The sequence below is a fragment of the Chiloscyllium plagiosum genome, unplaced genomic scaffold, assembly GCF_037043375.1.
Source record: "Chiloscyllium plagiosum isolate Xiang-an unplaced genomic scaffold, Cpla_swu_hap1 HiC_scaffold_39, whole genome shotgun sequence".
In the NCBI taxonomy this organism is placed as follows: domain Eukaryota; kingdom Metazoa; phylum Chordata; class Chondrichthyes; order Orectolobiformes; family Hemiscylliidae; genus Chiloscyllium; species Chiloscyllium plagiosum.
In genome coordinates, this window is record NW_028270177.1 from 21,092,754 (window position 1) to 21,117,926 (window position 25,173).

General features: G+C 39.5%; 1 protein-coding gene across 3 annotated transcripts in view; it reads right to left on the reverse strand.

Moving 5' to 3' along the window:
- galk2 (galactokinase 2) overlaps nucleotides 1-25,173 on the reverse strand; it is a 121,224-nt gene that overhangs the window by 34,798 nt on the left and 61,253 nt on the right. For all 3 annotated transcript variants that reach the window (XM_043677417.2, XM_043677418.2, XM_087981247.1), the window contains 2 exons: nucleotides 19,877-19,975; nucleotides 13,420-13,572 (listed from right to left, as the gene is read on the reverse strand). In XM_043677417.2, coding sequence (XP_043533352.2) covers nucleotides 13,420-13,572; nucleotides 19,877-19,975 — 252 coding nt within the window. The remainder of the gene's footprint in view (nucleotides 1-13,419; nucleotides 13,573-19,876; nucleotides 19,976-25,173) is intronic.

Sequence of the window (25,173 nt, forward strand, 5' to 3'; positions counted from 1 at the left end):
CATGACCTTCATATCCCTTGACCAATAAAGCTTTCAAGGCAGTGCAAAACTTTCTAAATACAATTTAACTAATGATTCGTTGAGGTTTAGAAATAGAATTTAACTCCAATTTTTACTCCACTTTCCTGTTAAAAAAAAGATCAGAGAACCCAAGTGAATCACACATTATAGGTGAGGAGGAACAAGAAGGTTCTGGCTGGAGAGCCAGCTCAAGGCTGTCTTCAGTATCAGATTTCCAGAATGATTGCAATCCAGGATCTACATATCTTCTGAGCACCATAAATTCATAAATAATGTAAAAAGAATATGAAGCACCTTGCAAAGTATTTCTACTAGGAATGGAGAAGTCCATTATGTGTACCTGGGCAGTCATATTTGCTGCTTCAAAGTGATGTCACTCTTGAATGCATTGCACCTTCAGGACAAGTTATAAAGGTCCAAAGTTGCATTGTCACCCCCTACCAACGATCTACCAACAAGTGCAATAGAATCATTAACGCCAATGATAACAAGAATGTGATATTAACCCCCTATACCTAGATATGGACAACTCAGTACATTGACAGGGTTTCAACAATTTCATACACCACACAGCAAGCAGAATCCTTGAGGGTTTGTCTAGCTGGTCTTGAAATTCCACTGAATAATGATGAAACTGTCAACTGTCATAGGATAAATATGCTGTGCCAGCTTTAGATTGGTAGTTATCCACATGATCTGACACTGATGGCGAATCACATGCTGAAACATGAGAAGCCAACCTGTATGAGTTGTTCATAGTCTCCCAAAGAGGAGCCTCATTCAAAGATACTCATTACCTGAGTAAGGGACTCAGCATAAATAAGTGGAGGGTAACTGAAAGCCACTTCTCTGTCCTTACTGAGTGATACCAACATACCTTTCACTCCTGCAAGACCTTTGGCTTTGGTCACTGTGTGATCCTGGGCCTCCAATGGATGCATTTCCTTCAGCAGCCTCCATCTCTCACATAGCACTGCTGAGCAGATGATGATGCATCTGATTGTCAGCAGTTCTGAGCAATTGGGTCTTTCTGCCTTTCGGGCCCTTTAGGGTCCGGATGGTAAAGCAATTGCCTGTATTTTGGAAAGGTTTCTCCATAAGAGGCAATATGGATTTCTCACTGGCTCTCCAGCTGGTGGCCGAGAGACCCTATCACCCCCACAAAATTCCTTACTCAGAGCAACTAGCACAAATACAAAATTTAGCCTCATGTTGCAAGGCAACTAATTGCAATGATATTAAAATAATATTCAGATTCCACAGTGTCCAAATGGTCAGAGACCAGACATCCCCAGAAGGTGTGCTACCGAACCCTTCAGAACTCCATGCAAGGACTTGCCAGGAAGTTGAACTACTGATTGGTAATTCTTCTGCTCCCTGGACTATTTTAAAAAGATTCTGATTCTTGAATTAGAGTCAGAGAAATTGGACAGATAATTACCCAGGAAATATTAAACAGGAACAAACCCAAGTCTAGTTCCTGAGTAAGCTACTGAGCCCTGATCACTCACACAGATCCCTAACTCACCTCTTGATTCCAACTAACCACACCCCTCACTTGACCTATTCCAACTACCTCTCTATGGCACATCCTCTGCAAACTCCTTCCCCCACCCCCGACCCCTCTCCTAACCACCAACCTACTCACCACTCACTCACTCTTACTTAGAGTGCATTCTTCCCTTGACCACTTACTTCTCCCACCCTGCCCTCAGAAACAGCTGCAGGAACTCAGTAGATCTGACAGCATCTGTCGAAAGTAAACAGAATTAATGTTTCTGATCCACCTCTGGACCTGAAATGTTAACTCTGCTGTCTCTTCATAGATACTGCTAGACCTGGTGAGTTTCTCCAGCAATGTGGATGATCCATTTCAGTCTTCTCCAGTGGTCCCCAGCATGACGGATACCAGTCTTCAGTCAATCGATTCACTCCATGTGATATCAATAAAAGGTTGGAGGCACTGGAGACTGAAAAGTCTATGGGCCCTGACAAAATTCTGGCCAAGTACCAAAGACTTGTGCTGGAGTTGCTGCTCCCCGAGCTATACTGTTCCAGTACAGTTACAACACTGGCATCTACCCAACAATGTGAAATATTGCCCAGGTATTTCCTGTACACAAAAAGCAGGAAAATTCAACCTAGACAATCAGCACTCCTCAGTCTAATTCTCTATCAGAAAAATGAGGGTAAGTGTCTTCAAAAGTGAATTTAAAAAAGTTCTGATTTTGTTTCATATTTCCAGCATATGTATTTTGGTTCTTTATTTGTTTTCTTTTCTCTTACACATAGTGTAAAAAAAAAACCTTCCATAGCTTTCAAAGAAGGGTGTGGATATTTGAACCTCCAGATCACTGAGAGGAAGTTAAATTTATAAGTTTTTTTGTCTGATCAGGATCAGCAATAGGGTTTTCAATCCTGACTAGACAATTTGGGTCAATAAGTTGCGCCTACACCTTTATTTCTTTCATATTCAATTTTTTTTTCCATCATGATTGTTTCCTGCTGTTCCAATCTACTTAAACAGTTAGTTTGGCTCAGAAGAAAATGTGACAAATCTACTCCAATTCCAGTAACTGGTTTCAGTGATGAGAATTGGTATTAGTGAATATATAATCATGTTTCACAATACATAATGCAGTGAGATTAACATTTAAGCTGAAGTGCCTTAAGAATAATGGCCAAGAATTTGCAGAGCTTTTGACTGTAAATGTCAGTGTTCACCCTCATCAGTCATCTGAAGCTGACCACAACCTCAGAACTTGGTGCAAACACAAATGAATGCAACAATCCTGAAGGTTCAGTCTTGTCATTCAGTCCTTACTCTAGGTTACACTGTTAACCGTCCTTCCCTACACAATACCTATGTCCAATCCACGCAACATCTTGAACCAGCAATAACTGGCATCAACTAATATACCAAGAACTTTTGTTTTTCTACTCTGCATTACTGTTAGATATGCATTATAGAGTTCAGCCCATTCCTTAAGGTGTAACAGAATTTTAAGTGGTGATTGAGCTCAGAACTGTTGCCAGACAAGCAACCTGTCCCAGAAGAAAAAGACTGTGGCATGTTATTGAGTGTCTTAATTTTGACTGATCATTAGATTTTTTAAAATTTATTTTCAAAAATTAAGCATTTTTCATATATCAGCTTCTACCTTCATCCTGTGTGTACGCCCCAGTCCTTGATCCACTCTGTAATTTCGTTTTTCATAATCTGATTACTTGTGCTTTATATTTCCTGCTGGGTCTTTGTGGGAATTCTTTATAGTGATACTAAAGAAGTTGAATCTCTTGTCACAAGGAAGAAGGAGGAGGCGGCTATGTTAGGATGAGATGTGAAGGCTCAGTTAGGGTGTTTGAGAGTTACAAGTTAGCGAGGAAAGACCTAAAGAGAGAGCTAAAAAGAGCCAGGAGGGGACATGAGAAGTCATTGGCAGATAGGATCAAGGAAAACTCTAAAATGTTCTATAGGTATAGCAGGAATATAAAAATGACTAGAGAAAGATTAGGGTCTGTCAAGATTAGTAGTGGGAAATTGTGCATGGAGTCTGAGGAGATAGGGGAAACGCTAAATGAATATTTTTCCTCAGTATTCAACACTGGAAAAAGACAATGTTATCGAGGAGAATACTGAGATACAGGCTACTAGACTAGACAGGGTTGAGGTTCACAAGGAGTAGGTTTTAGCAATTCTGGAGAGTGTGAAAATAGATAAGTCTCCTGCACTGGATGGGATTTTTCCAAGGATTCCCTGAGAAGCCAGTGAGAAGAGTGCAGAGTCTTTGGCTTTGATTCTTTATGTCGTCATTGTCGACAGGAGTAGTGCCAGAAGAGTAAAGGATAGTAAATGTTGTCCCCTTATTCAAGGAGGGGAGTAGAGACAACCACGGTAATTGTAGACCAGTGAGCCTTACTTCAGTTGTGGATAAAGTGTTGGAAAAGGTTAGAAAAGATAGGATTTATAATCATCTAGAAAGGAATAAGTTGATTAAGGATAGTCAACACGGTTTTGTGAAGGATAGGTCACGCCTCACAAACCTTATGGAGTTCTTTGAGATGGTGACCATACAGGTGGATGAGTGTAAAATGGTTGATGTGGTGTATATGGATTTCAGTAAGGCATTTGATAAGGTTCCCCATGATAGGCTATTGCACAAAATACGGAGGCATGAGATTGAGGGTGATTTAGTGGAGAAAGTGAGGACTGCAGATGCTGGAGATCAGAGCTGAAAATGTGTTGCTGGAAAAGCGCAGCAGGTCAGGCAGCATCCAAGGAGCAGGAGAATCGACGTTTCGGGCATGAGCCCTTCTTCAGGAATGAGGAGAGTGTGCCAAGCAGGCTAAGATAAAAGGTAGGGAGGAGGGACTTGGGGGAGGGGCATTGGAAATGCGATAGGTGGAAGGAGGTTAAGGTGAGGATGATAGGCTGGAGTGGGGGTGGGGGCGGAGAGGTCAGGAAGAAGATTGCAGGTTAGGAAGGCGGTGCTGAGTTCGAGGGATTTGACTGAAACAAGGTGGGGGGAGGGGAAATGAGGAAACTGGAGAAATCTGAGTTCATCCCTTGTGGTTGGAGGGTTCCTAGGCGGAAGATGAGGCGCTCTTCCTCCAACCGTCGTGTTGCTATGGTCTGGCGATGGAGGAGTCCAAGGACCTGCATGTCCTTGGTGGAGTGGGAGGGGGAGTTGAAGTGTTGAGCCACGGGGTGGTTGGGTTGGTTGGTCCGGGTATCCCAGAGGTGTTCTCTGAAACGTTCCGCAAGTAGGCGGCCTGTCTCCCCAGTATAGAGGAGGCCATATCGGGTGCAGCGGATGCAATAAATGATGTGTGTGGAGGTGCAGGTGAATTTGTGGCGGATATGGAAGGATCCCTTGGGGCCTTGGAGGGAAGTAAGGGGGGAGGTGTGGGCGCAAGTTTTGCATTTCTTGCAGTTGCAGGGGAAGGTGCCGGGAGTGGAGGTTGGGTTAGTGGGGGGTGTGGACCTGACGAGGGAGTCACAGAGGGAGTGGTCTTTTCGGAACGCTGATAGGGGAGGGGAGGGAAATATATCCCTGGTGGTGGGGTCCGTTTGGAGGTGGCGGAAATGACGACGGATGATACAATGTATATGGAGGTTGGTGGGGTGGTAGGTGAGGACCAGTGGGGTTCTGTCCTGGTGGCGATTGGAGGGGCAGGGCTCAAGGGTGGAGGAGTGGGGAGTGGAGGAGATGCGGTGGAGGGCATCGTCAATCACGTCTGGGGGGAAATTGCGGTCTTTGAAAATGGAGGCCATCTGGGTTATATGGTATTGGAACTGGTCCACCTGGGAGCAGATGCGGCAGAGACAAAGGAATTGGGAATATGGGATGGCGTTTTTACAGGGGGCAGGGTGGGAGGAGGTGTAGTCTAGGTAGCTGTGGGAGTTGGTCGGTTTATAGTAAATGTCCGTGTTGATTTGGTCACCTGAGATAGAAATGGAAAAGTCTAGGAAGGGGAGGGAGGAGTCTGAGACGGTCCAGGTGAGTTTGAGGTCGGGGTGGAAGGTGTTGGTAAAGTGGATGAACTGTTCAACCTCCTCGTGGGAGCACGAGGCAGCGCCGATACAGTCATCGATGTCCAGCAGGCTAAGGTAAAAGGTAGGGAGGAGGGACTTGGGGAGGGGCGTTGGAAATGCGATAGGTGAAAGGATCCAGCAGGCTAAGATAACAGGTAGGAAGGAGGGACGTGGGGGAGGGGTGTTGGAAATGCGAAAGGTGGAAGGTGATTTAGTGGTTTGGATCAGAAATTGGCTAGCTGAAAGAAGACAAAGGGTGGTGGTCGATGGGAAATGTTCATCCTGGAGTTCACTTACCAGTGGTGTATCGCAAGGATCTGTTTTGGGGCCACTACTGTTTGTCATTTTTATAAATGACCTGGATGAGGGCATAAAAGGACGGGTTAGTAAATTTGCGGATGACACTAAGGTTGGTAGAGTTGTGGATAGTGCTGAAGAATGTTGCAAGTTACAGAGGGACATAGATAAGCTGCAGAGTTGGCAAATGGAGTTTAATGCGGAGAAGTGAAGTGATTCACTTTGGAAGGAGTAACAGGAATAAAGAGTACTGGGCTAATGGTAAGATTCTTGGTAGTGTAGAAGAGCAGAGAGATCCATGTACATAGATCCATGAAAGCTGCCACTCAGGTTGACAGGGTTGTTCAGAAGGCATACAGTGTGTTAGCTTTTACTGAGTTTCGGAGCCACATAGTCATGCTGCAGCTGTACTAAACTCTGGTGCTGCTGCACTTGGAGTATTGCATAAATAATGCTGGTCACTGCATTATAGGAAGGAAGTGGAAGCTTTGGAAAGGGTTCAGAGGAGATTTAATCGGATGTTGCCTGGTATGGAGGGAAGGTCTTATGAGGAAAGGCTGAGGGACTCGAGGCTATTTTCATGAGAGAAGAGAAGGTTGCGAGGTGACTTATTTGAGACATACAAGGTAATCAGAGGGTTTGATAGCTTGGACAGTGACAGCCTTTTTCCTCAGATGGTGATGGTTAGCATGAGGGGATGTAGCTATAAATTAAAGAGTGATAGATATAGGACAGATGTCAGATGTAGTTTCTTTATTCAGAGAGTACTAGGGGCATGGAACGCACTGCCTGCAACAGCAGTAGACTCGCCAGCTTTAAGGGCATTTAAATGGTCATTGGATAAACATATGGATGAAAATGGAATAGTGTAGGTTAGATGGGCTTCAGATTGGTTCTACAGGTCGGTGCAACATCGAGGGCCGAGAGGGCCTGTAATGTTCTATGATTGACTGCTTGGTCAGCTTGACGACATGACTGTAGTTCAATGCTGTGAATTTCCACTAAACTATGCTTAAATCAATTAAACATCAAGACAGGTAAAGCTGTGAATCAGAGAAGCTCTCAACGCAATCCCTTTGAGATCAGCAATACTCTTACTTTGCAGCTGACTGCAAAATTTGGATTATTATTTCTCTTCTAGCATTATTCCTTTTCCTTTCACTTACATCTGCACACATATAGTGTTTTTAAACATATTTTTATTCCCTCTTTCTTTCAGGTATCCTTGCTGCATTCACTGCTTCCTAACCAGTTCACAGCTTCTACTATTTTGACTACAAAGGTTCATGAGACTGCCCTGAAGCAATTTGCTCTTCAGTTTTTTTTCCTTCACTCCACATGGGGAAGTACTTAATTTGCAGTCATTTTCTGTCAGTGATACCAAGTTCAAAAATTTCCTTCACTGGGAATCACCAGTCTCAACCCACATTCCGCTATGCTACCACAATGCTGTCACAGGACACAAATTTAAATTAGCGTCCTTGGCACTGTTAGGAGTTCCCCAGAGACTGGCTAAATTCACTGGCAATGATTTAAATACAGTATTTTTCACAGAATTATTTTAAAAACATTCCTTTTTGTCATTTCTAATATGACTAATACAATCTGGGTGAATATACAAAAGGTTGAGAACAGTAACTGTGACCTTTAAAATTACATGACAACATATTCTCTTCCTGACAGCATTCAAAGTTGACATGTACAACAATGTAAAAACATTATATTTATGTAGTTTTCCATCATGTATCAGATGTCACACATACAGTCCATTTAAAATAAAGTTGTAGGTTGCAACTAGGGTGTTAGTGAGGCTACAACTTGAGTACTGTATACAGTTTTGGTCCCCATATTTAAAAAGGATATGTTGGTATGGAAGCAATTCAAAAGACACTCAATATGCTTGATTTCTGAGATGAAGGTTTGACTTATCACACAAGTTTAGGTTTTTATTTATTAGAGTTTAGAAGAATGAGGGGTGAATTTATTGAAACTTACAAGATTTTGAGAAGGCTTGATAGAATAAAATGATGTTTTCACTAATGAGGGGGTTTTGAACTACAGGAACATAGATACAGAATAAGTTAACACTCATTTAAAACAGCAATGCAGAGAAATTTCTTCTCTCAGAAGGTCGTGAATGTTTGGAATTCTCTATTAGAGAGTTGTGGAGGCTAGATTCCTGAAAGTACTTCAAGAGAAGGAAGATAAATTTTTCAAATATCGAAGAATTGAGGGCCATGAGGAGCTGAACGAAAGAGGAGTTGAGGTCTGTGGCAGATCAACCATGATGTTATAGAATGGCAGAGCAGGCTTAAGGGCTGAATGGCCTACTCCTCTGCCCATTTTTTTGTTATGTTCTTGGGAAAAAAGGAAATAAAGACAACCATAATGATAATGGTAGACAAAAGCCAGAATATGCATCATTTAACTAACTTTGGTAAGGATACTTTTAAAAGAAGAAAATCATGCTTCTCATTTCAACCTAAATAATGGTGAAACTCTGACCGTATCTAGTGTTTAATTGATGGTATTTAGATTTGAGGCCTTTAAAGACCTAGCTTTGGCTTAATGACAAAGTAATAAACGGTGCCTAGCAATGGCATGGTGCTCATAGCCTTAAATAAGCAATACAGTATGCACAGTATGCAGTTTCTACACAGATAGTAAATTCCACCTGCCCATTTGACCTTTCTTATCAAGCTTTAATGTCAATATTTACAATGTAAAAATAATATGGCAGCATTTATTCTACAATTTCAGTCAATAGCTGTTAACTACCATTACATAGAACATAGAACAGTACAGCACAGAACAGGCCCTTCAGCCCACGATGTTGTGCCGACCATTGAGCCTCATGTATGCACCCTCAAATTTCTGTGACCATATGCATGTCCAGCAGTCTCTTAAATGTCCCCAATGACCTTGCTTCCACAACTGCTGCTGGCAACGCATTCCATGCTCTCACAACTCTCTATGTAAAGAACCTGCCTCTGACATCCCCTCTATACTTTCCTCCAACCAGCTTAAAACTATGACCCCTCGTGTTAACCATTTCTGCCCTGGGAAATAGTCTCTGGGTATCGACTCTATCTATGCCTCTCATTATCTTGTATACCTCACATATCTTGGCAACATGGTGGTATTGATGGACAGAACCTGCAATATCTCCCAAAGGTGCTTCCTGACCTTATCTCATTGTCCCCAACTTCGCAGCCTCGTCTCTCAACTCTTGCACAGCCTGCTATCCTTGTGCACATCCTTTCTTGTACCCTTGGCCCCTTCAGCCCACTTTGCAACTTTGCCACTCAGTATTCAATTCTTTATATCTCCTTTGTTCCACCATTCCTCTCCATTACCCTCCCAACATTAGTTCTGGTTTTCTCTCTACAATCATGTAACTCAGGCTATTCTTCATGCACTTGGCATTCAGCATAAACCTCTATCCTGGATCTTTCTTACTTGATCATTCTTCAAATAGACTTGGTCATTCTAGCTTCTGCTTCTAGACTCATTACTAACCTTGTTCTTTGCTGCCCTGATACTCAGCATATACCTGATCTCACAACCTCCTAGCCCCATTATCCCCTTAAGCATTGGTGCTCAGTGTGCCTCCTGCTTTCCTCATGTAACCATCCTCAATATCATGAAAATTACATTCTTCAGTCCCAACCGGTCTCTAATCTGTTCTTCTGCCAAGCTTCCAAACCAGCATTTAGCCCAGTTTTTCACCTGGATCTGGATATGATTCCCCTCATTTACATTGCTTCCTAGCACTCCTATCAAATCTCCTCTCCAAGGAAAATAGGTCCCACTTCTCCTATCTTTCCCCATAACTGAATTGTCTAATCCCTGGAATCTCTTCTGTGCTGTCTCCAATGTATTCACATCCTTCCTATAGTGTGGTGCCCAGAACAGTATACAGGTACAATAGTCCAGGTGAGGTCTAACCACTGTCTAACCTAAGTTTATCAAATACTGTTCTTATACCCTCTACCATTATTTATGAAGCCTAGAATACTGCATGCTTTATTAGCAGTTCTTTCTGTCACCTTCAATGATTTATCTACATAAACTCCCAGGTCCCAATGATTCTGCACATCTTTTACAATATTAGCCTTTACTTTATGCTATGTTCTTATGTTCTTTGTATCAAATGTATCATCTCACATTGCCCTGCACTGAACTTCAGCTGCCACTATCTTTTCAAACTACCAATATCCTTTAGAAGCTCTACACTGTTCTCCACAGTTTATAATTTTCCCAAGGTTTGGTTTGTCTGCAAACATTGAAATTGCCCCCGGCCCAAGATTTAGTTAACATATATATGTGTGTGTATTAGGAAAAGCAAGGGTCCCAATAACAACCCCTGAAATCCTCCACTACAAACCTTCCAGCCCAAAAAAATTAACCATTACTCTCCTTCCTAACCCTCAGCCAATTTTGTACCATGTTGTTACTGTTCATTTTATTCCCTGACCTACAACTTTCCTCACAAGTCTGCTGTATGGCAATGTTGAACATCTTCTCGAAATCCATCAACACATCAACAGACTCTCCCTTATCAACTCTACCTGTTACTTCTTCAACAAACTCCATTAAGTTGGTTAGATGTAATTTTCTCTTAAGAAATCTTCTAAATCAATCTACATCTTTCCATATTACGTATCCCAAATAATTGTTCCTAATGGTTTCCCCACCATCAGTGTTAAACTGATTGATCTGTAATTGCTGGGCTGATCTTCACAACTCTTATTGAACAGGGACATAATATCTGAGTTCTCCAGTCCTTGCGCACCATATCCCTCCCCCTCATCCAGGAACAATTGAAAGATTATGGCAAATGCCTCTGCAATTTTGACTCTAACTTCCCAAATGTCTTTGCACATTTCTCATCTGATCCTGGTATCTCATCAACTTTAAATACTAACAACTTATCCCATACTTCTTCGTTATCAATTTTTAAGCCTTCCAGTGATGGGGTTTCCTCCTCTGTTACCATGTATTGGGCAGCATCCAATTCCTTTGTAAAAATAGATGGAAAGTATTTATTTAACACCTCAACCTTGATTCTTGAATCAAGTGTAAATCCCCTTTTTGGTCCTTAATCGATCCTATTCCTCCTTTTGCCTTACTATTGAGTGCTTAAATCAGATTTTGGAATTCCTGTTTATGCTAGCTTCCAGTTTTTTTTAAACAATCCCTCTTTGCTTCTTGTATGCACTTTTTCATTTTCCTTCTAAACCTTCTGCATTCCACTTGATTTTTAAAAAAATTCTCTCCTGGGACGTGGGCATGGTAGGCCAGCCTTTACTGCACGTTCCTAGGTGCCATTGAGAAGGTGGTGTTGAGCTGCGTTTTTGAATTGCTGCAGTTCAAGTGCTGCAGATCGATCCACAATACCCTTAGGGAGGGAATTCCAGGATTTTGAACCAGTGACAGTGAAGGAATGGCAACATATTTCCAAGTTAGGATAGTAAGTGACTTGGAGGGGAATTTGCAAGTGATGGTGTTCCCATACATTAGCTGCCCTTGTCCTTCTACAGTACAAGCTCGATTATCTGAACATCAATTATCTGAATTTTGGATTATCCGAACAACATCTCAAGGTCCTGTAAAAATGGCATTAGGCAATTCAGCATTCAGTTATCAGTTAAACAGCATTATGGCAAGTATTGCCGGATAACCAAGAAATGTTCGGATAACTGGCACTCACAAATTACCGCTTGTTTACGATCAAATCAATTATCCAAACGATCGATTATCCAAACAAAATACTCCCCACCCGACTCGTTCGAAAATACAAGGTTCTTCTGTAGATGGAAGTAGTTGTGGGTTTGGAAGGGGCTTTCTAAACATCATTGGTGAATTTCTACAGTGCACCTTGTAGATAGTACATACTGCTGTTGCTCTGCTGCATTATTGGTGATGGAGGGAGTGGATGCTTGTGGATATGATGCCAATCAATCAAGTCCTGGATGGTGTCACGTTCTTGAGTGTTGATGGAGCTGCACTAATCCAGACAAGTGGGTAATATGCTGACTTTTGCCTTGTAATGGTGGACAGAGTTTAGGGAGTCAGGAAGTGAGTTACCCGCCTTAGTATTCTTAGCCTCTGACCTGCTTTTATGGCGAGTTCAACTGAGTTGGTCAATGGTAATGCCTAGGGCATTGACAGTGAGAGATTCAGTGACGGTAACGCCATTGTTCTTTCAAGGGGCAGTGGTTAGATGGTCTCTTATTAGACACAGTTACTGCCTGACATTTGTGTGGCATAAATGTTACTTGCCACATGTTGGCCCGAGTGTTGATATTGTCCAGATCTTGCTGCATTTGAACTTGGACTGCTTTGGTAGTTGAGGAGTCGTGAATGGTGCTGAACACTGTACAATCATTGGTAAACATCCCACATCTGACCTTATGATGAAGGTCATTGACGAAGCAGCTGAAGATGGTTGGTCCTTGACATTATCTAGATGAAATCCTGTAGAAATGTCCTGCAGCTGAGATGACTGACCTCTATCAACCACAACCATCATCACATAAAGAAACCAACTGATTTACTATCCAACGTCTTTCAAAGGCACACTTTTTATCTCTATCTCCTTTGTCACCAGGGAGTTCTGGAATTATTTCTCCCAAACTCTTCTCTTGAGGAATTAACCTTTATTATGCAAATATCCATAACTTGAGCAGAGAATTATTTTAGTGATAGTGAATGGGTGTACATTTTTGGTATGTTTAAAAGATTTATATGCATTTGTCTTTCCACACCTGCATTACACACCAAGTTGCTGCTACTTCAGCAAATAACTGCCCACAAATTCCAGTGAGAAGAATGAGTTAAATGATCAGCTGGTCTAGTTTTCTTTTCTGGTGACAATGGTTTCACTGAGAATGTTGATCAAGACATTTGGACAGTTTTCTGTTTCCACAGTGTTTAAAGTCCACTGGAAAATATAGCATTTTAATATCACATGTAAGTGATAAACTAACTTTCCTGCAGTATAACACCAAAGAAGTGAAGTGGATGATTTGTGATATAATCTTATGATTTTAATTTGTCTTTGATTTTGTAACTTAATGCTTATTATCCTAAATTTAATTTACAAGCAAAATTGCAACAAACGGATTCCTTTTTGATTGCTGTTCCTACAGGTACAATGTTATCTTTACATTAAAGAGTTTTGATAGATAACTGTCACATACTACACAACCCAGCAACCATGCATCATGCTCTGTTGTATATAGTGTCATAGAGATCTACAGCACTGAAAAGAGTATTGCTGCACTCGCATTTGTACTGATCAAATCCAACAATTCTAATCCCATTTCCCAGCAGCTGGACCATAGCCTTTTATGCCTTGGCATTGCAAGTGCACATTTAAATACGCCTTAAATGTTATGAGGGTTTGTGCCTCTATCACCTTTACCGGCAGTGAGTCCAGATTCCCCCACCACTCTAGGTGAACATGTATTTTCCTTGCATCTCCTCCAAATTTTCTGCCCCTTTCTTTAAATCTATGCACCTTGGTTACCGAACGTCGGCAATAAGGAAAACAAACATACTTTTGTTGCAAGTCGACATTCCACAACTCTGATATTGTAGTGAGCTGTTGCAGCTTTATTCATTTCTATGCAACTGTTCGCGATCACAAACACAGCTCCTTTTGGAAGTTTTACATTGGTGGCACGAAGTGGGTTGAATTCAATCAACTTGGCCTATGGAAAATAAAATGGCAAATTATACAGGTGAATCTGGTGCATTGTCTGACAAATGGATTCAGGGCAACCAGCATTAGAATCCAAAATTATGGAGTTCACAATATTACGTATGTCTCTAATGTAGTAATCTTGTTTATTAATGGTTGCTTTGACCCCCATTTACTCAGTTGGCAACTTGAGTGCAAAGTAACTAACTGAATTTTCACGAGGGACATTTCTCATTTGGGTGGTAGATAGTTAGGTTGCTTACATGCAAAAACAAACTTCAAAATGATAGGGTGATTCCATAAAGATGTTTAAAATTATGAAAGGGTGTGATAGAGAAGATCGAAAGAGATCACTTCCATTGAGGGACAGTCTCTAATATGGATGCAGAGATAGAAGTTTAAACACAAGTGATTTAAGAGAGCAGGAGAAACTTCCTTTCTTCACAGACTACAGTGAAGTAGTGAAATGCCAGTGATTGAAACTGAGAACAAATTAACATTTTATATACAGGTTAGATATAGGTGGCAGACGGGAAAGAAGTAAGGGATTTATCTAAAGTACAAATCATTGCTCATAGTTTTTCTGTTGTGATTTCTTTATATATCTATTTAAATACAAGTGGCCTCAGCACCCATTAGCCACAGCAGCGTCACCACATTTTGTTTTCTAGTTGCGCTTCCTGGAAACTATATGCATATGGATGTGTGGTGGAAGTAGGATGGGACTCAGCAGTAATGTCCTCTTCAGTCAAACAGCCTCCCAGATACACAATGGGCTTTAGTAAAAAGAATTAATACTTGAGTTAGACATAGGATGGAATCACCATCACAGCATAAGTCAGCTATTGCAGCTTTATTCATTTCTATGCAACTATTCGCAATCACAAACACAGCTCCTTTTGGAAATTTTGCATTGGTGGCACGAAGTGGGTCAAATTCAATCAACTTGGCCTATGGAAAATAAAACAGCAAATTAAACAGTTGACAGGAAGAACATTTTGGAGCTGATTTTCACCACGGAGAGCTTCTCCACTGCAGTGAAAATGGCAGAAAACAGGAGAAATCCTAAGTCCCACCCCTGTACCCAGCATTCTCCATTGTCTTAGAGGTGGGGTTGGGGGTGGTCCAAAGGTCATGAATGAGCATTTCACAGTGGGTGCCTCCATTCGAGTCAGATATTAAAGCCCCTGATGTCTGGAGCCCAGTATGTGGAGAAGGTCTGTTCTCAGGTTATTTCTTTTTGATAGCCTGGGAACCCCTTTGGGGAGGTGAGGTATTCACGTGAGTATGGCCCCAGGAAACCTTGGAGGAGGTCAGGTATGATTTCAGAGCGGAAGGGAATAAAGTGCTCTTTGGGATTGGAAGCCATGATAAAGACTGACATAAAATGGCATAAACCTGTTGGAACTGTCCAACTTGCTGAGAGCTGTAAAATGTGTCATTAAGCACTGACCTTTCAAGAATTGTCAACACCTGTCATAAGTTGTTTTTATGAATGACTGTGCAATAAAGTGTATTCTGCACTATAAAACTGTAAGAAATTGACTTTTATTTCTTTTCTCCTGTTTTGCATGGGTACTTGAGTACACAGGTGGAAAGGCATGGTGGGTGGAAGTAGGCACTAAATTGGCATCGGAGTATAAGAGGCCATGGGGGTGGGAAGAGGACTTTAAACGACACTGGTTGGCATGGATGAGACCGGAGGGTGAATGGAATGATTGGGATGGGAAGGGTGAGGGGGTGAAGGAATTTGTATATTTTATTCTTTATTTTGATTTTTGAACAAAGTGCTTGAGCCCAGAGACAGGCCTTCCTCTAGTCTGCCTCAGGTACTGGCAGGTCCTCAGCTGTTCCTGGGTCACCTGGCCAGACTTCCAATCTAGTCCAACTCACACAAGCAGACTGAAATTGGGGTGGATGGGAGGTCTTTTTTTAAGGGTTTGGTTTACAGAGCTACAGTTCTCAAAACTGAAGCCTGAGTGTAAGATTTTGTGCAGAACTGGGAAAAGTATATTACCTTTTCCATCTGTCCCTATTCTTCTGAATTAAGTAAAAACATCAGAAAACAGTCAGATCTATTATGAGTACCTGCAATGAAAAGTATAACATTTACACTTGACCCAACATTCCACTCCATGTCATTTCAGTTGTATGTTTGACGATCACGTACTGCCTGAATCTCAACTAAAACCGTAAAGGAGAAACACTTTCATATTTGCTAGAGCCTCAGACAGTGTTGTTGCCAAGTGCAGCAAGACTTGCCAAGTCTCGTAGATAATAACTTGTCAGCAGCAGCATTCCTACGAGAATATCCTTATTGTTCACCTACTGAGTGTGAAATTATATATTGCTCAGTCACTATTAATACTGAAATTATGATTAAAAATGCAATTCTGCAGTTCATCTCAACATAATACTGTATTTAAGCATAAAATCTGTTCAGAAAGGATGACCTTCCATTTACAACTAGTGCACACTACAAAAGACGAATTAACAAATAAAAGTGATCAAATGCAATTTTATACAAATATGAAATTCTTAAAAATAGTTTTAAAATTACATTTTGCTCAACAAGGTGTTAGTATGAAGTTCTTGTAAATGGACCAAACATTAGTTCAAACTATCCTACTATGGATATTATCCTATTTATTCAAGCAGGCTCTACATATATACAATTCTTTTTCATGGAATCCCTACAGTATAGAAGCATCATTTGGCCCATCAAGTCTATACTAACCCTCTGATTAGCATGCCACCCAGACCCAATCCCCTACCTTTTCCTTGTAACCCTGCATTTCCCATGGCTAATCCACCAAGCCGGGACACCATGGGGCAATTTAGCATGGCCAATCCACCTAACCTGCACACCTTTGGGCTGTGAGAGGAAACTGGAGCACCCGGAGGAAATCCACGCAGACACTGGGAGAATGTACAAACTTCACACAGACAGTCGCCCAAAGCTAGAACTGAAACTGGTTCCCTGGCGCTGTGAACCACTGAACCACTGTGATGCCCCTGTCTTTCAGAAGACATCCCTCACAAGTAAAACTCTGTACATCTACTTCTATTCAACACTAACAGAGAACTGTCAATAAATGTCATTCCCTATCCATTCAGAATAGCATGTCTTTCTGAGTATTTGGTTACTTTGGTCTTTGCTTTGCAATTAAAGGAAATGGGTCTGTGAAATATAATGGGCAACTGAGTATGAAATTCCTGTGTTGTCTTCTTGGAATACACACATGGTACCATCACCAAGTATTCTAATATTTCAAATACTCATTCTCACGTCAGGTACAAATATTATCAGTGACAAGTAGAAAGCATTAAGCCAAATGCATAGGACACCACAATCTGCAAGTTTCACTCTCAACTATATACCATTTTGACTTGGAACTATATCTCTGTTACTGAGTCAAAATCCTGGAATGCCCTTTCTTACAGCACTACGAGTGCCCCTACACCCAAGAACTGCAGTGGTTTAGGCAGCTTTCCAACACCTTCACAGCAAATAGGGATAGCAATAACCCAACAACACCCATTTTCCATAATCAAATTTTAAAAAGGATAAAATTGATACCTGCACAAATTTAACTATCATTGTTCTTCATTGCCACCTATGTTTCATACTGAAAGCTAAGTCTCAATATAACTGGATAAACAATTATTAACTCTAGCCTTTTTTGAAAGTCATTCCATATATCGAACTTTATCAAAAGTATCCTGTAAATCTGTAAATGGTTTCCACTATATAGCTCTAAAGCATGAGTTCCAATTCTTGAGCTTTCGTTAACTTCTCAAAGAAATCCAGCAGAATAATAGAAAATTGTCCATTACTCTCATAACATTTTGTTCTTCAGATAAGTTATTTAGATTGTGTTATTAGGTTCCAGATGAAATAACCCAAACTGTTAAGTTCCCTGAAAAAGAGGGATGAATGTGCTCCCCTTGTTTATTCACCCACACACCTTGGTTGAATGCAACAAGGTTAGTTTATAAAGCATCCCATCCCTTGTGGATACCTTTCTCCCTGACCAAAATGAACTTATTTTTAAAACAGGCCAATTTAACCAGACTTTCTTGAATCATCAGAAAGTGAGTTTATTAATTAAGAAACGTGAAAGGCAATAGTAACGCAACACACAGATTTGAAATAAGTGGAGAGTTCAAAAGATACAAGTTAAGAAAATAAATATACAGATCAATTGCTGAATTATTTGTGAAAAGCAAGAATTTGCTGCTATTGCAGTGGAGGTACTGTCTGCACTGACGTTGGTAGTTGAACAGTCAGTTTCATGAATCTTGTTTTTGTAGGCTAATTGAAGATCCTGCATCCTGATTCCTCCTTGTAACTGGTTTGTACTCAAGAGTAATAGAGGGCCTTCCTTTACATACAACACAGGGATAATTCTTTGACTGTAAATTTCACAGCAAGTTAATGCTCAAAACCAGGAAAGTACACAAAACAGACATCAGTCCCACCAGCCCACTCCAGAATTCTCAAACTAGCTTCTTAACCCTTTTTTTGAAATTTCTTGGAGAGTAATAGATTTTTCTGCAAGAGGTGACTCTCTGCTGAGAAGAGTGAGCGGCAGTCAACCAGTTTCGTTGCTCCCTGTTTGAAGTTTCCCTGACAATTTACATGTGCAACATTCCATGGGTTTCAGACAAGCCTTTGTCATACAGTCACTGAATTTAAAGCCACAATTTTTCCATAGCCATCCTTCTTTTAAGTAGTACATATTTTGGAATTAAAAATTTAAAATAAGCAAAGTACTTTGGAATTCTGACCAGTCATCGATCACTTGCCACATAATACTTCAAGGCATTTGCCCGCTACAGCTATTGGGTATAATTAGTCTTCAACTTGCCAGATTCATGTAGTGAAAACATACTTCATTGCTCATTTCCAAGATTCCAATATAAGTGTAGCTTATTTCTCCTCTCATTTCCTGGAGACTTTTAAGATGCTTTTCTTGCAAATGTCTAGTTCATGGTTCATGTGCTTTGGTACATCATTTTTTGTTTCAGGAATTAAACTCTAACCGTAGAAAATTGAATAATTATAAATAAAGCAGCTCCATTTAAAAGGTTGGGTTCATGTTGCTTTAAGAGACTAACAACTAGGAATGATTTGGAGATGCTGGTGTTGGACTGGGGTGTAAAAAGTTAGAAATCACACAACACCAGGTTATAGTCCAACAGGTTTAATTGAAAGCACACTAGCTTTCAGAGCACCGTTCCTTCATCAGGTGGTTGTGATGAAGGAGCGTCACTCCAAAAGCTAGTGTGCTTTCAATTAAACCTGTTGGACTATAACCTGGTGTTGTGTGATTTTTAACAACTAGGACGGTAAGGTAACTAAAATGCTGAGCTTTAGTGATGCCCACATCACCTAAAACAAATGACAATTCAGAAGGTTACCTAGTTTGATTAATAGAATCAAAAAAGTAGTGGAGCTGTAAAGATAGCAGATGGCTTTCTTAGCTCTTTATGTGGTGTCTTCAAAACTTGCAGTCATGTCTGCTCAGACAATCAGAGCAAAGTTAGCTTAAAAACATTCAGTAAACACCAGAAGTCAGATTAAGGGCAGTCAGAAAACTGCATTGTAAATGAGATGGGTGGAACTTATGAAGGCTTTCTGGTATCAGTTTGCCTGGAAATCTGTTTGCTGGAACAGGTTTGTTTCACTTTGAAGCTGGGAGAGTACTGAAGCAACAAAAATATACTACCTCCTTATGACTTAACCCATTGTGAGGTACCTTGTATAATGCCTTCCAGAAGTCCAAAAACAACACGTCAACTGGTTCCCCTCTGTCCACTCTGGTTGAGACTTCCTCAAAAAAACTCTCATAAATTAGTCAGACATGTCTTCCCTGTCATTTGATTAGATTATGATTTTCCAAATGTTCTTCCAGTACTTCCTTAATAATTAATTCCAATACTTTTCCAACAATAGATGTCAGGCTAATAAGCTTACAGTTAGCTGATTTTTGCCTCCCTCCCTTTTTTTGCAGTTTTCCAAATCTCTGGTACTTATCCAGAATCCAAGGAGTTTTGGAAAATTACAACCAATGTATCCAATGCATACATCTCTTTGATTACTTAATTTTCGCCACTTGAATGACGCAGTTCAATGTACTCAGAAAAAGTGTGAAACTATTGAATTTTTCCATTTAAGATTTATGCTTAGTTTCCTTTATTTAATTTGAAAAGTAATATGTGGAATGAGTTAAGTATTGGATACACATCATAGTAGCCACTTCATAGAAGTGATGACATTTGCAAAGATTTGAAATTTACACATCACACACCGTTCCTTTCTCTGCCAGGAATGAAATCGACTGGTCCATACCCCCACCTTCAGTGCCAATGTACCGCTCACACTTTGCACAGATCTCTGCAATTTCTACCTAGAAATAAATTGAGAAGAAATGTTAAATGTGGTCTACATATCAAACTGAATTCATACCAAAAAAATCACTTGTTTAGTTAAAAAAAATTTATCACCACCCGCACACTTCCCTCCAAGTTACACACTATAATGGCCTGGATCTTGTCACAAATTCTTTCAATACCCTTAGGCCAAAACCCTGAATATTCTTTCCAAATAGCACCATGAATTGTTATGAAGGCGTAGAGGTACTATACCTTTAAGAGAGTTGAAAAGCTAGCAAAACTGCCTGACACAGCACAAGGTGTTCTGAACAAGGTAACAATGCAACACATGATTGATACAAATAGCAATCTAGGTTGCCATGAGACAAAAACAAATTCAAATTCAGCCAATCAGTTTAAATTATGCTTCAAGATACCAAAATCCAATCACATTTGAATTTAGTATTTTGATAATATTAAAATCAATGAAACAATCCGATGTTCAGCGGTAAAAAAAACAGACATTTTGAACAGCTAGAGGGAGAACTGCCACAGAAACTGCTAGCTCAAGAGCTCGCTCAGAGGTACCTATCTGGGGAAAGAGTTTGCACAGCAGAACATCAAAACTAACCTGGAAAGAAGCTACAGAGGAAAATCTACAGAGGAAACTTGGCAATGCTGATGAAACAGGGTTTTTTTTGTAAATCTTAATCGGGATTTGTTTAATCGGACTAGCGTTGTAGAGTGTGAGGTAAAAGATAGGTTTAAGAGAAAGGAGTTGTAAATTCATGTTGGTTTTAATATTCTCTGTTGGACTTAAAGAATAAAGTTGTTAATTTTTACTTTAAATAGTGACCTCGGGGTAGCCCTTTGCCTCAAATTTTAACAGATTACAGCACGGGTTCATCTTTTCTATGTTGCTGGTTTAAATTAGCAGAGGGGTTTACCCTGTGTTGTAACAGAATGGATGCACCAGATGGACGATAGCTGCAGAAGGTGGCACAACACCATCTTTGCAAAGGCACCTAGGAATGGGAAACAAATGTCTTGCCAATGATGCTCATGTTGCATGAAAAAAATAGAGAAAAAAACTACTGATTGCATATATTTCCCACCTCAGTGACAATCCCCAAGGCCTGCATCTGTTTTTCTCAAACATTGAATAATTTTCAGAGCTGATTTTAACAAATTAATTGTAAGTCAACATCATGATGTTGTATTAGGAATTAATGAAACACTGCAACGTGCAGAATCTTGCATGAAATATGTTGGGATATCTCAATCCTCTCCTTGATCAATTCAGATCCATAGTCATGAATCGAAAAACATGAAAACATCAGAGTTAATGGGTATGTTATCTGTAATGGGGTGGAGGCATTTGGTACAGAAAGCTGATGCACAAAGTAGAAAAGTCCTTTTCATGTTCCAATAGTGTCACACTCCACATCCACTCAGCTGAAAAAAAACAAGTTTTAAAACCAAACTATAAATATGCTTATTTCAGAGAAGACTGAAAATCCTCAGGGTCTGTTACAAATGGAAGCTTGCATAGCATGGAAATGAGAACATGAGAAAAATCTGCCAAAATTGGAGAGGTTGAAGACAAGGTTTCTTTGTTATTCATTCAGGGGATGCAGGCACCAATGGTTGGACCAACATTTAATGCACGGTCCTAGGTGCCCCTTAAGAAGAAGGGTGATAAGCTGCCTTTTTAAGCCTCTGCAGCACATTTGATATAGGTACACCCATCATAATACTGTCCTGGTGGGAGCTCCAGGATTTTCACCAATGACACTGAAAATACAGCGATTTGTTTCCATGTAAGAACGGTGTGTGCTGTGAAGGGGTACTTGCAGATGGTGGTTTACTTTTGTACCTGCTGCCTTTGTCCTTCTAGATGGGAGTGGATAAGGCTTTGAAGGTGCTGTTTAAGGAGCCTTGGTGAACGTTTGCATTGGTGATGGTGGAAATGAATGTATGTGGATGTGGTGCTTTGTCCTGGATAGGTTCAAGTTACTTGAGTTGCGTTGAGAATTGCACTCATTCAGGCAAGTAAAAAGTATTCCATCATATTCTTGTCATGTGTGTCACAAACAAAGAAAAGCACGAAAACCAGATGTTTTCAAAAGTTAGGTAGAGAAATAATAAAGTAAATATTGTGCTGCAAACTGCAAAGTGCCAAGACAAAAGGAGAGTAAATATTCAAACCATAAACAAAATAGCCTGAGACTACAAGAAAACAATTGATGGATAGATCATTAAAATCAACTACAACAAGAAGTAGCCCAAGTAAAGCAAATAGAATATTGGGTTGGACACAACACGTGACATAGAACATAAATCATGGATGTGTTACTGAGTCTACATTGTGAATTAGCTCATTCCTCTTTTGAATACTGGGTACAATTCAAGTAGAATGCAGCAAGGAGACTAAAGCATATGAAAAGATGCACAAGATACCAGAGCTACAAAACTTAAACTAGACTATACTTTAGAAAATAAGGTGTGATGAGTACAGAAATGGATCAGTTATGAGTAAAACTGAAGCTCCGCCCATTCTGATATATAATACAATTACTGGGTGCAGCATCACGCATTTGGAGGCAGTTCAGATAGTTCTGAGCAGTTGCAGATGAAGACAGTCATAGTTTCTACTCTTCATGTCGCCATCAGTACAAGTTAATCTTTAACTAATTAATGCGATGCAATAAACACATCTTGTTACTAAAGACAGGAGCCTCTTCTGCTGAGAATTACCAGTGACTCATTCTTCAACACAATCAATTAACAACACTATGGATTAATGCTAAAGAAAGACTGGCAGCAGTAGCTGCTCAAAAGAAGAACATGATTATTACACTATGGGCAGAAATATCTTGAAGTATTCAAATTCTAATGCTATTTAAAAGTTGAGCCATGGCCGATGGCTGAAAAAGAGAGGTGATAGGATGAAACAGATATAACTACCTAAATGTTATAAAAGTATTTGTCCAAAAATTTTACTGAGCTTGTTGTCCAATTTTATTCTTTAGAATTGCTGGCTAGAGGTCTCCATTTTCTGTAACAATCTTAAATCTGTTATCAAAGTTCTTTCCCAATCATATCAGATAAGAAATGGTACTCACAATCATCTCCATTTAGAACTATGAGGAAATTCAAAGGAACATACTTACATCGCAATGCATCAGATTTTCTGTTTCATCTAACAAATGGTTTTGCTAAAATTATCAGATATGTTCTTATGCTTTGTTCCACAAGTGGTCAATTCTGCAGAAAACACTAAATTCTATGGTAACTTCCATGGCTATTAAACTTGTAGAATTGTACTTTATTATACACATATGATTAAATCTGCAGTCACAACCATTTTCTAGAGTTATTTATGAATTATTACCATAATCTGACCTTCACAACAATGTGATATTTGTTTAATCAATCAATGTCTAATATTTTCCACAATGAATGAATAGCATGGTTTTATCTGCACACTATTTGGATTTAACAATTCTGTGAAATATTTTTTAAAAATCAATTTCAACAGTCAAAACCTGATATCTTAGCAACACAGGTGAAAGGCTGGTGAAAGTATTCACTTATTTACTTCCAGGAACAAGAGAAACTCCTTCTACTGGACCAGACTTTGCAGTAATAATAAAAACGAATGTGTCAGTATTCACCTTCATTAATCCTTTCAAACTGATAGCAAGTCCTGGAGTCTGCAAAAAAGCAGTTGAACCTGGAAATCTAAACGTTGCTGCTAGTGATTTCATGCTTTTCAAAAGGATGTACTGTTGAAGTCCATGCAGGCTGCAATCAAATAGGATTTGCTATGTTGATGAAAACATGCCCTTTTAATTCTGTTAGTCTTTCTATAAACATCCTTGAAATATTGAGCATTGTTGAATGGGATGTAACTGGGATATTAATGGAATAAATAATACTGGGTTCATATCTACTTCTGAAAAATTCTTCTGAAAAAAACATTTAAATTTGTGAATGGCAAAATTTCTGATAAGCATTAACATATTTTCCACTTAAATTTATGATGTTTTAGCTTCTGTCTTAATCCATTGTGAAATTTCCAATCATTTATTTTGTTCTACATAAAAATTTAATTGAAAATGAAGTGCATTTGTTTCTTGGTTGGGGATCTATGACAATACTTAAAAATGAAATTGGTCTGTTGGCATCACTGATTCAAGATGTCCTGACTTAACACCAAATTCAAATTAATATAAGGAGAATGAAAATCCACAGCAGAGTTCACTAGATCTTTGTGGTCAGCAACAAACATTATTGTTTTGCCATTGATCATAAAATCTCAGCAATTATTTGCAAAATGTTCAAGAGGACCAATTTTAGTCTAAATCATGTAAAATGCTATTACTACTCTCACTAAATATTTTAACATATATTTCTCTGTTGTTTTTAATTATGCCGATTTGCTTAAGTATAGTTTGTCTTGTGCCCTAGCCAAGTCTGTTTCCCCAGTTAGAATGACCACTGACTACATGGAGATAAACTGCTCTCCTATTGCAGTAGATTCCTTAGATAATTTCCAAAAAATAAGGCCACCCACTGTTTGAATTTAGTTGCACTGTAGTTAACTGCTACCATTGTGTTATCCTATATTTATCCTCATGATTCTGCTTCCATACATATAATCCAAATGTGAGTAATGCTGATGAGATATATTAGAAGCAATTAAAAAGGCTAGAGATAAATGTTGCAGGTATAGTTTGACAAAATTTTATTTGTAGAACAATATTATTAGAACAAAGTATAAACGTTACTGATTTTAAGATTATATTCAGGAGCAGTAAAGATTAAAAGATCAGTACCAACACTGATATCACAAACTTGAATACCTGTGGAATATAGTTATAATGCAGTTAATTTTGGTTCACTTTACTGCACTAGATTTAAAGCAACTACTTAATAACATCAGACCTCATCATTTTTGAACCTGATGCTGTGCAATTAACTAAGATACACAAAAGATTTAATTATGCATGTCTTCCAAGTGAAATACAGTCTTATGAACAGTAAAATAAGATATACATTTTATGTACACTTGTAGAACCTGTTATGGACCAGGCCAGACCCTCTCAAAACATTTCAAGAAGGTCAACCAGACATTAACTTTTTTAATTGCTTTAGGCAGATGTAAGGTGAATATTCCAGAAGTGATGCAGCTGGTTAAACCACTGAGTTTTAAACAGAATTTATTTAC